The sequence below is a fragment of the Eleutherodactylus coqui genome, chromosome 9 (genome assembly GCF_035609145.1).
Source record: "Eleutherodactylus coqui strain aEleCoq1 chromosome 9, aEleCoq1.hap1, whole genome shotgun sequence".
Classification (NCBI taxonomy): Eukaryota; Metazoa; Chordata; class Amphibia; order Anura; family Eleutherodactylidae; genus Eleutherodactylus; species Eleutherodactylus coqui.
Window position 1 is genome coordinate 79,691,252 of NC_089845.1, and position 12,348 is coordinate 79,703,599.

Consider the following 12,348-nt stretch of genomic DNA (forward strand, 5'->3'; position numbering starts at 1 on the left):
TGAGAGTGGCCTTACTGTATCCAAAACAGACAGGCAGTGGTTGGTAACATTCTTATTGAATCTGCAGCAATGAGTAAAGTACCTTTTTTTTTTTTACATGGTATAACTTTATGGTTAAATTTGCTGTTTTATTACGTTTCTATGTCTATTTCATACTAGAGTACTACTGAAGCACAGTTTGACCTTCAGTTTAAAAGAAAAACATAAGGCTTAATCCAGTTTATAGATTTTTTTTTATTATTCACATTTTTTTTCCAAAATCTAAAAAAGATCAGTAAGATAAACATTTGTCTTTGAAAAGACACTTTGTTATACCAAGTTAGAGAATAAGGTGTTAAAATAGTGGGGAAAAAAAAAGACATGGCATAGCTTGCTAACTAAACAGCACTTGGGGGAACTGAAAAAACAAACAAACAAAAAAAAGACCCTGAGTGTTGATAACACTGGAAAAATATTAACTAAACTGATATAGGTGCTTAGTATACATAACAAGTTCTTTTTTTTTGCGCTTACACAAATACTCCAGGTCTGTGTTTCTCAACTCCAGAGCTCAACAGGTCATGCTTTCAGGATTTTACAATGTTGCACAGTGCCTCAGAAATTGCTACAGGTATTCGCTCTCTACTGGTTATCTTCTCAGCTGGACCTGTTGGGGATACTGGAGAATCGGAGTTCAGAAGGCTTTCTTGACGTTTTATCATTTCCTGAATAACCTTTTTATGGGATTACAAGCAGCAAAGTCATAACTTCAATAAAGAAAATACTTTTATACATCCCCACAGTACCAGCATATCCAACATTTGAGTATAAACTTTTTCACTACATACTTCCTGGTACTCCCAAGATGTTAGCCAAGAAACATCTTAGCCAGATTTAACATAGATATTAGACACTTCTATTTACAAAATAGACCAAAATACTCTGTATCATCCATATAAAAAAAAAATCTTCTTTTCATGCCATTTCTATAAAAATACAGAAATTTTCAAATGACAAAGCTGCCATAAAAAATGAAATGCTTCTTGCTTAAGGTAGCCTCTCTTTGGAACGTGATCAAATGTAATTTGTATTTACAGTAGGTTCTTTCCTGTGTGGGAAAAAGTAAAAAACATTATGTGACAAGGAATCTTTTATCTTTTAGTTTTTTACATCTTACTGTAACTTTTTAACTCAAGGCAAATCATTCCCGCCTCCAAGACTTCTCCAGAGCAGCACCAGACCTGAATGCACTACCCCAAACTATGCGGGCAATCCATGAGACACAACATTCCAAACCTCTCTGTACTCCACCTGATAGCCTGTCCCCTGTCCTACTGACTGCAATCCCTGCTAGCAGCAACCAACCGCAGTCATACAGATACAGCCACTATACGGCTTAAGTCTGTTTATGTGTATAGCATCCCTCACTCTCCACCTCACCATACCATGCACATCTCCAGCCCCTTTACCTTCTGTATCACCCCATTAGCTACAGTATGTAAGTTCGTTGGAGCAGAACCCTCACCCCTACTGTTTTCATCAACTGATTACTACATGTAACCGTGATTTTCGTATTTCTGTCATTGTGTATTCCCCTGTTTTTGTAAGTGCTGTGGAATATGTTGGTGCTATATAAATATTTTTAAATATTAAGCTTTACACTGAAATCTTCATTACTGCCATGACATGAGATCTCTGTCCAGGATGCTGCTTGCATTCACTAGCTCTTATGTCATCACAGCTTCATTCTTGTTACAATTTCTTCTTCTACAGCCCATGAGCTGACAGACATTAATGCTGAGGAGTGTTTCAAATCCCCCTCACCCCAATCTCCTGTAAGTGCTCTCCTTGCACTGTACATGCAGTACTGTGTAAAAGTTTTAGGCAGGTGTAGAAATAAGTGCCGCATAGTAAGAATTTTTTCAAAAATAGAAGGCGTCTGATTGGTTTTATCTTTGCGGTTGTTGTCCTGCTGTAGAATACAGTTGGAACCAATGTCATCAAAAGACCTGAAAGTGTTCATATGGCCCCCACAGAACTTACATCTCAACATCATCCATGAAGTGACAGAAGGATTTGAGCAAGTCTACATCCACAGAAGATCTGTGATTAGTTCTCCAAGATGTTTCAGGAAAAAAAACTTCCTGCTGAGTTAAAAAAAACAACTATGTACATGTGCACATAGAAGAACTGATGCTGTTTGGAAAGTAAAGGGTGGTTGCACCAAATATTGATTTGGTTTACTGTAGATTTCTCTTTTGCTCACTTACTTTGCATTTTAACAACAACAAAAAAAAACTATTAACACTTCTATTCTTGTAAGCATTCTTAGTTCGCAGGATTGTTTTCATACCTGTCTCAAATTTTTGCACAGTACTATAGATACACAAGCTTAAGTGATTCACTCTTTCACCATGTGCTTTTGTCCCATCTACAGCCTGTGTGATTCATTCTGTGAAAATCTAGATGCTTTCCTCCCTCTCCACTCTTATGACCTGCCATATAAACCCTACTTCTCCCTGATGCCATCTCCAAGGGCTCACTCACAAGTTTCCTCTTGAATCAGATATTGTTGCTGTATATGCAGGGGTAAATATGCCTAGCTGTAAGTGTGCACAATATAAGTGCTGAGAGCTACAGTAGGCTATGGGGGTGAGGAGCTGCCTAGGGCAGGTCTTAACCAATCCAGGAGGTCCCCCCAACCTGTGAAGCAGAGAAGCCGCAGAGAATGACTCCCAGGATGAGAGGAGCAGGAAACTGGAGTGGAGATCGCTTGCTGGCAACTAAAATCTCACTCTGATCTTGGAGACCTGCAGCAGGAGCGTCTGCCTCCTATGGACACTAAGGGCTCATGTCCACGACCAGGTTTTCACTGCATAGCATGCGTGTGTTGCACGCACGCATGTTACACAGTGAGTGGAGGCAATGAAAGTCAATGGACTTTCACCAAAGTGTGGACACTGCATATCAATACGCAAGAGAAATAAATCACAGCATGCTCTATTACGGCTATGTATTATATGCTGTTCATGCGCAATACATTGGTAACGGGCAGCGTTTCCATATGCATCCCCACACTCTGAGCAGAGCTGGGAATAAAAAAAAAAAATCCCCCTGCGCATGTTTGTGATATGTGTTTCACAGGCATGCGCAGTGCCATACTCAACCCATATGCCGTCTCTGCTGGCAGAGTGTAAAACGCTGTGAAAAACCCGCAGCGGCACATACAGACGTAGGAATGAGCCCCAAGCTAAAACTGATTAAGCTGAGTGACTACAGGAGGGCTATAGCGAATAAGAGGGATCAACTGTTCTTTTGCAAACTGTCTGCGTTCTAGTGACAGGAGCTATACGCAAGGATTTTGCTGTGTCCTCCGATGACACAGCCAATAAATCATACAATAAATCATTTTCCGATGACATATTCCCTTTAGGGATCAAAATAGGCCTGTTACTAGGAGGGCAATGGATACTATTTAGATACTTTAACTGTGTATTTTCTTCCTACATGCAAAATTAGGCAATTATGTGCAAAAAGGTCCATGTTAAAAACTGCACATATAAATTGCTTGTACATCTGTAATCTAGAAAAGGTATATTATATATATATATACATACATTGATTTGGTGGAAAATATATAGACCATTGTTTATGTAAGGCTGAATTTGCATACATTGAGTTTTTATTGTCATTTTACATTGCATTTTTATTTTGGTATAAAAATGCTGCAATCAGGTGTTACTGCAAGTATAACAAAAATACGGGGAAAAGTCTACATACACAACATGCTTGTTTTTGTACCCTTTTTTGGTCAGTGAGATTTATTTCAAACTAGCGTACCCGTCGCGCGTTGCTGCGAAGACAGACATACATACATACTACGTTTTTATATATCTAGATGACGGCAGCAGCGACCACTGAGGTTTACCGCTGGGGTATGTCACTCTTATTACTAATGGGGGGAGTGTCACTATTATTACTGCTGTGGGATGTCACTATTATCGCTGGGGTGAAGGTGTCACTATTACCGCTGGGGTATGTGTACATGTGGCAGAAATGGGCAGGGCTCTTTCAGAATAGACCGGGTGCAGATTTTGACTGCTTTTTAGATGCGGAAATGCTGCAGAATTTTCCACAGAAATCTCCGCTGAGGACATTCTGCAGTATTTCCGCGTCCAAAAAGCAGTCAGAATCTGCACCCGGTCTATTCTGAAACAGCCTTGTCCTTTTTAGAACGACGGGGGTAAAATCATACGTTGTGATAAGCCCCGCCCCCTGACGTGTTGGCACTTTGCGATACATAAGTGGGTTTTGGGTTGTAGTTTGGGCACTCGGTCCCTAAAAGGTTCGCCATCACTGGCCTAGTACATGTTTGCCCACTTCCAACTCCAATGGAGACTGACTGTAAATGGCTGGCATGCTCTAGTATTTATGGTTTCAAGCTGTACGTGTCATTGCATACAGTCTGTCTATCTATCTATCTATCTATCTATCTATCTATCTATCAGGGTTATTGCATACAGTCTATCTATCTATCTATGTATCTATCTATCTATCAGGGTTATTGCATACAGTCTATCTATCTATCTATCTATCTGGGTTATTGCATACAGTCTATCTATCTATCCATGACATCAGGAAATGAGAGAATTAGATTTTGTAGGCCGCTGCTTCCCCCTTGCAGGCTGAATAAAATAGCCGTTGGGTGGAACATACAATTTATCCGGCTGCTGTGGCTTCTTAGGAAGATATCCTAGTACTTGTTTACCCACTTCCAACTCCAATGGTAATTGGCTGGCGTGCTCTAGTGGTTCCAAGCTGTACGTGTCATAATAGAGCCTTAATGACATCACAATGCAGCTTATGAGAACATGTTGGGGCATGTTCAAGGGCGTCCGATGTTGATGACATCAGTGATGACATCACAATAGCAGGTGGCTTACTTATTCGATCAACGTGGGGGGGGGGCGTAACTTTCGACGACGCTCGCGAGCCATTTATCGTAGGATATTTGTACTATGCCTATAATCTTCCCAGGAGTGTACTTAACAACTTCCCAAAGTTTCATGGCGATCGGATGAATGGTGTAGTAGCGCATAAAGGACAAACAGACACGCACGCACGCACGCAGACAGACATACATTCAATTTTATATATATAGATTGCAGATATTGGACTTTTTTCTGGCTTATTTTCCCTAAGGCTTCTTCATAGGAATTGAAAGTGAAAAGATGCACATACAAAAAGAAAAAATTGATTTAAAAAAATGCCACCAAAAAACAGCCCATTAAAATAATCCTCTAAAATCCATCAGTGTGGAGGATCCATAAAGCTATATGCCTACTTTCTGCAGCACAAAATACACTGCGGATTTTGCCGTAGATCTTTACCAAAATCTACACGAAAATCATCATACGAGATGTGGAATTTGACATGAATTTCACTCCCTCATTTGAAGAGGTGGAACCTGAACTACATGTCAAATCAGCTGCAAATTTCATGTGGATTTTTCCCACTATATGAAGGATACTTTTTAACCCCTTAACGACCAGCCCACAGTGTTTTTACGTCCTCCCGAAGTGGGCTTTATTCTCTGAGGACGTAAAAACATGCTTCCTGCAGAGAATAATGCCCCTCGGGCTGTGGACGTGACAGCTCCATGCTGTTGGTGTCCGCAGGTAGCTGACAGCATGGAGCTGTCATCCCGGGCTGTTCGGAGCCCCCCCCCCCCCCGGCACTGCGATCGGCGCTATGCAATGGATAGCGCCGATCTCAAAAAAGTAAATAAAAGTGCAATAAAAGTTATTAAAGATTCAGCTGCTCTGATGGATCGGATCCATCGGAGCAGCTGAAATTACTCACCGATGTCCGCCGCACGACTCCCAGCTGTCCCGATGCTCCGGGCGCCGTAGCCGTCCTTCTGCGCATGCGCGCCAGGCGGCATTACATCAGCCGCATGCGCAGAAGGCCCGGCGGCGCGGGAGACTTAAAATCTCCTGGCTCCCGGTCACATGATAAAGTAGCGAACTAACATTAGGCCGGTCACACATGACCAGAGAGGAATTACAGGTTCTGCATGCATTGGATTACACAATTCCCCCCAATTAGCGGGTCGGAATTACGTAATCCACTCGCAGAAACAGAACACAGCATGCTATATTTTACCACGAATATCTGCGACCTAGAGCCCTTTGTGCTCTATGACCGCGGATATACTCGCACCCCATATGCAAACACATTGTGTACGGGCTGCGGGTACCCGAGTCATCTCTAAGCGACGGCGCGGGAAATGCAAACAAAAAACCGCCTGTGTGAGTAGGCAGTTATGCGCAGTACATTACACAACCGTACGCAGGGTCACAGCCGGGCTCACAGCTGGAATCCGCTGCAGGCCTCGGCAAGCGGATTCCGCCTACGGCTACGTGAGCACGGCGTTATTCAGACCGCTACCAGTAATCCGTAATTTACAAGAAGCCCCGGGAACGCTCGCCTTCCTGCAGTTCCAGGAGCAGCTTGTTGAGCGCCTTCTCTGTGAGACCGCTGCACCGCAGCAAGATTACAAAGCCTCACAGCGCCACTTTCTACACCCCATCCCCGCCGCTGAGGTTACGAAATACCCCCCAAAATACATGAGAGGAGGGGGGGGGGATACCCGGTTTTCTTGCCCCGTGTGCCCAGCCCAACCAGCCTCCGTAATTACCCCTGTCTTCGGACATAAAACGCAGTTTATATTATTACCTTTATCTAATATTTAGGGAATGCCAAAAAATGGGGATGGCGGGGGGGGGGGGGGGGGGGGGGGGATTATTTTTAGGAAGTCAAATTTTTTCCCGTATAAGTGGGCAATGGGGCCTGGAATTTATTCATTTCTGCCCTGAAATCCAGCGGGCATCATTCCCTCCATTATGGGCCTAGCCATGTGTCCTGTAAGTAGATTAGGGCCACAATGGGTATGTTTCTGAACAGGGGACAAACAGGGGTATCCATTTTGGGGTGAAAGTCTTCATTCCTATGTACACTGTACAAAAAAACCAGTTTTTAAATTGACAAAATTGCCAAACAAATGAAAATCGTAATTTTTTCCTTTTGCTTTGCTTAGATTCATTCAAATACTTTGGGGTCAAAATATGCAGTACACCCCTAGATGAATTTGTTAAGGGGTCTAGTTTTTAAAATGGGGTCATTTGTGGGGGTTCTCTATCGTTTTGGACGCTCAATGGCTCTACATGTGGGCAATGGGGACTGGAATTTATTCCGTTGTACCCTGAAATCCAACGGGTGCCCCTTCCATTATAGGCCTAGCTATGTTTCCTTTAAGTAGATTAGGGCCACAATGAGTATGTTTCTGAACACGGGACAAATGGGGGTATCCATTTTGGGGCGAAAGTCTTCATTCCTATGTACACTTTCCAAAAAAAACAGTTTTTAAATTGACACAATTGCCAAAAAAATGAAAATCGTAATTTTTTCCTTCTGCTTGGCTTAGATTCATTCAAAAACTGTGAAGTCAAAAAAGTCATCATACCCCTAGATAAATTCGTTAGGGGGTCTACTTTTCAAAATGGGGTCACTTGTGGGGGTTCTCCATCGTTTTGGTCACTCAATGGCTCTACAAGTGGGCAATGGGGACTAAATCTCCTTCAAGCAAAATTTCTGTTCCGAAAGCCACCGCTTGCTCCTTTCATTTTGGGCCCCATTGTGCATCGAAACGTAAGATTAGGGCCACAATGGGTATGTTTCTGAGCACGGGACAAACAGGGGTATCCATTCTGGGGTGCAAATCCTAATTTTCATGTGTACTATAGAAAAAAGTCCTGTCTTTAAAATGACATATTTGCAAAAATATGACATTTTTGTTTTTCTCTTCTAAATTACATTGACTCCTGAAAAAAAACTGTGGGGTTAAAATACTCATGACACCCCTCAGTGAATACGTTAAAGGGTGTAGTTTTTAAAATGGGGTCACTTGTGGGGGTATCTATCATTTTGACTCCTATGAGCCTTTCCAATCTTGGATTGGTGTAGGAAAACAAAGTGTTCCTCAAAATGCTGCTGAAAAGTAATGTTACATTTGTACGTCTCCTAAATGGTTAAAAAAAACCGAAAGTTTTTTCAATGTGCGCCCAAAATAAAGTAAACGGATGGAAATATAAATCTTAGCAAAAATTTCTATATTATGTTTGCACATATTTGAGATATTGCAGTTGGAAATGTGAAAAAATGACGATTTTTTCAAAATTTTCCCAATTTTGGCGCTTTTAATAAATAAACACAAATTCTATCGGTCTTTTTTTTCCACCTAAATGAAGTACAACATGTGGCGATAAAACAATGTCAGAATCGCTTGGATATGCAAAACCTTTCTGGTCTTTTTCCATGCTAAAGTGACACGTGTCAGATTTGCAAAATTTGGCCTGGTCATTAAGGCGTAAACAGGCTTGGTCACTAAGGGGTTAAATTTCATCCACATGGCTTGAATTGTAAATGCTGTGAATTGTAATAGACCGAATCTACATCTCGCATGAATATACCCTAAAGGAGAACAATAGAAGAAGGTCTGATAACTAAGGCTGCCTTCACACTTGCATTAGCGCTCAGTTCAGGGCTTCAGACTCTCTGCTCTATTTTTGGAGAAGTGAAGTGGAAATAAAACAGATTGGGTGTTTTCCCCCATTGATTTTAATGGGGTATCAAAAACAAAAACTAATTTTTTTGGACGGGAATTAGCGCAGACTGCAGCTATACAGGACCACTGAACATCATTCGGGGGGATTTAATTGCCGCTGTCAGAATTGACAGTGGTATTTAAAGGGTTAAAAGCACCAATCAGCCACGTGACTGATTGCAGCTATTGCCTGCGGGTGTCAGCTTTAATAAACAGCTGGCGCCCGGGCTGTATGAAGAGAGGTCGCCCCATGATCTCTCTTCATACATACATCGACCCCGCAGGACATAACTGTACATCCTATAGCGGGAAGGGGTTAAAGACTTTTGTGTATCAGTTATATTGAGGTTTGCATTAGACCAGGTTCATGTGAGCGTAAGGTTACCATGGTAATTCACAGGCAATCTAATACATTGTCTTATGCAGTTCTGCTCACATTTGCGCCTGGAATTGCGGAAAATTGGTAAGTTAGCTATGCATACATCTTTTTAACTCTAGTGAGAGGTTCCACATAAAATCAGATGTATCATAAGGGTCACGTCGCACTAATATGACTAATATTTGCTAAGGAGTAGAGTAAAAACCTTTAGAAAAAAAAAAAAAAACACTCCACAGATACCTTTTGTGTTATTCTGTCTTTATCTGGAAGTTCTTCTGAATGTGTCTCGTTTTGCTCGTTTTGAAGGAACAGGACAATCAGACATATTCAGATGATCAAACTGAACTTCAGTTCCCTTGTTTTGATTTTTTGGGGTCATACCTAAAAAAAACAAAACAAAAAAAAACATTTGGGAAGTAAACAACATATTATAACTGCCATCTATAAAAGATTACTGTGCACCTTTTAGTAGCAATACATTTCTAGAAAAATAGCTGTGTGAAAGCACGACAATAGATTTTAAAAAGTAAATGCATCCTCTGATAGACAACTGTATAAAGCAGATGCTTCAGCAAGACTAAACAGTTAGGCCACTCTCACAGGCGGCATCGGCAAAACGCCACGATTTTGCTCGAACCATTTTCGAACGCTGGTTACTGCGTTTGACAGGGCTTATAGTGTACCCCATCATTGTGATGTGTGATGAGGTGTGTTAAAGAGAGTGAAAACGCGCCAAAATAGAGTGAGCAGTGCTTGAAAAATCGCAGCACAGGTCTGCGAGGCCCCATTGAAATTAATGGGAGCGTTTTACATCCGGTGACTAATTTCTGGAATTTTATTGCACTTTATATTTTGTGGCTCTCATTACTATTCCATGTTAAAGCATTCTTACAGTCAAACTTGCAGTAGATTCAGCTATCATTCGTGACAAGCCTGAAATTAAAATTGTTAATCCAACCAAAAACACTTATCACCTATTCTCAGGATAGGTGATAAATGTATGATTGCTGAGGGTCCCAACCACTGGAACCCTCAGGTTTCCCAAGAATTGCGCACCCCAGTCCTTCAAGTGAACAAAGCCGTACTGCACAGGTGTGATCATCACTCAATTTTTTCTGTCTGTGGAGACAGCCTAGTACAACACTCAGCTATGTCCCTTAGTCCCATAGACAGTGAATGAAGTCGTGGTCACACATGCGCACATCGCTCCAGTCACTAGGAGAACCCCTGGCAATCATATTTATCAACCTTCCTGCACAGAGGTGATAAATGTTTTTGGTGGGATAACCTCTAACATTTTCTTTACTGATAATTTAAATTATCCTCATCACAATTTAGCTATTTTGCAGAGATTGACGATCTATAATAAATTACGCAGAAAACAGAAATATGTTAGACATACAGCTAAACACTGCTATTTCAGAAGGATAAGGACAACTGATTACCAAGCAAAAAAGGAGTTAACCTCAAACCTGTCAAACAGGGGGTTTAACCTGCCCCGAATAGCAGCTGATGATAGGAGCTCTCAGTATCGGTCCCGTGCAAAACACGTCTAAAAATTGCGTGACCGAAGCAGCAGATGCGTTTTTAAATTCACACTGTGATTGTTCTCAGTAAGAGAAACCAAGTAATCTTGTAGATATGATACCTTTTAATGGCTAACAAAAATACATGATGTAATAATAGCGAGCTTTCGTACCAGCACAGGGGTACTTCTTCAGGCTTATGGATTGGATCTGAAGAGGCATGGATATTTATACACACTTATAACATACATACTTATGAGAAGGCACAGATATGGATGTGATTGGTTCGCACTTAAAAGGAATTCTGCAACAGCAAACAAACTTTTTTTGTCTAGGCACTGATAGCGGAGTGAAAGTTTTATGGTCCCTAAATTACTGTTGGAGGGGGGGAGGTCATCAGGCTTGACTTTCTACAAGAGATACACAAACATTTTTAGCTAAGCACTGATAAGGGAGTGAAAGTTTATGGTCCCTGAATTACTGTTGATGGGGGTCTTTTCTGTGCAATAAATGTCTCACACTTCCCAGTCACGCATAAATCCTGGGGAATAGTTTAACCCAGTATTCAGCGTGTCAAAGGTTATCAATTTATATTCCCAAATTCTTCTGTGCTTTTGTGATTTGAAACCATCCTTCAATATCAACTCTCATATCTCCTATGTCATGTCCATGGTTAGAGAAGTGCTCGGCCACAGGTAATTCTATTTTTCTGTGTTCAATTGTATGGCGATGAGATCTCATCCTGGCTTTCAGTTTCTGTCCTGTTTCCCCAACATAAAGACCCCCAACAGTACATTTACTGCACATGATCAGGTACACAACATTGGACGAGGAACATGTAAAAAGTTTGTTTGCTGTTGCAGAATTCCTTTTAAGTGCGAACCAATCACATCCATATCTGTGCATTGTCATAAGTATGTATGTTATAAGTGTGTATATATATCCATGCCTCTTCAGATCCAATCCATAAGCCTGAAGAAGTACCCCTGTGTTGGTACGAAAGCTCGCTATTATTACATCATGTATTTTTGTTAGCCATTAAAAGGTATCATATCTACAAGATTACGTCGTTTCTCTTACTGAGAACAATCACATTTTGCTCTACTGGCTAACACGGTACCAGATCTTTGTTTAAATTCACACTGTCACAGTGTTCACTGAGGAGGGGACTTCCAGCGAGGATGAACGCATTCCCTGCCACAACAGTGGCAGAGGAGCGCATCTTCTCTCTGTTTTCAATGGGGCCGGAGCTGCCACCAGCCCCAATAATAACAACAAGGTGAAACCCCTGGATGTGCCAGCTTGAAATATAAGCCCTACCCCAAAAATAATCCCTAGCTGCAGAAAAACTATATTTACATCACCTCAGAAGCGCTGTCATCTCCAGCGTTTTCTTCCAGGTCCCCGCACTGCTCTTCTGGCCGGGGATTTAAAAATCCTCGCCTCCTGAAAGTGCTGCCTTTGATTGGCTGAGCGCTATGACCCATCAGAGTCATATAAGCCCTACCCCAGAATGGCTGTGGTTAGTCAGCCAATTAGAGGCAGCGCTTTTTAAAAACCCCGCTCAGAAAAAAATGATGAACAGTGCCGCGGACCTGGGAAGAAGATGCACCGGAGCCTGACACCGCTTCTAGGTGATGTGTTTTTTTCCCCCCAGCATCTAGGGCTTATTTAAGGGTTTTGACGGTAGGATTTCCTACTGTCAAAGTTGCATTGATTCACACAAAAACCTAGCTTTTGTGCAAATCGAAAAATACTGTCCTAGTTTTTGCAGGTCCGAATTTCATTTACTTGTAAAA

The 12,348-nt window shown here is 41.6% G+C and overlaps 1 protein-coding gene across 1 annotated transcript in view; it reads right to left on the minus strand.

The window, feature by feature from the left end:
- Positions 1-221: 221 nt before the first annotated feature.
- The window catches only part of SMCHD1 (structural maintenance of chromosomes flexible hinge domain containing 1), a 128,096-nt gene continuing 115,969 nt past the window's right edge, over positions 222-12,348 (minus strand). The window contains exons 47-48 of the mRNA XM_066579608.1: positions 9,264-9,404; positions 222-1,087 (exon numbers count right to left, since the gene is read on the minus strand). Coding sequence (XP_066435705.1) covers positions 9,283-9,404 — 122 coding nt within the window. The 3' untranslated portion in view covers positions 222-1,087; positions 9,264-9,282. The remainder of the gene's footprint in view (positions 1,088-9,263; positions 9,405-12,348) is intronic.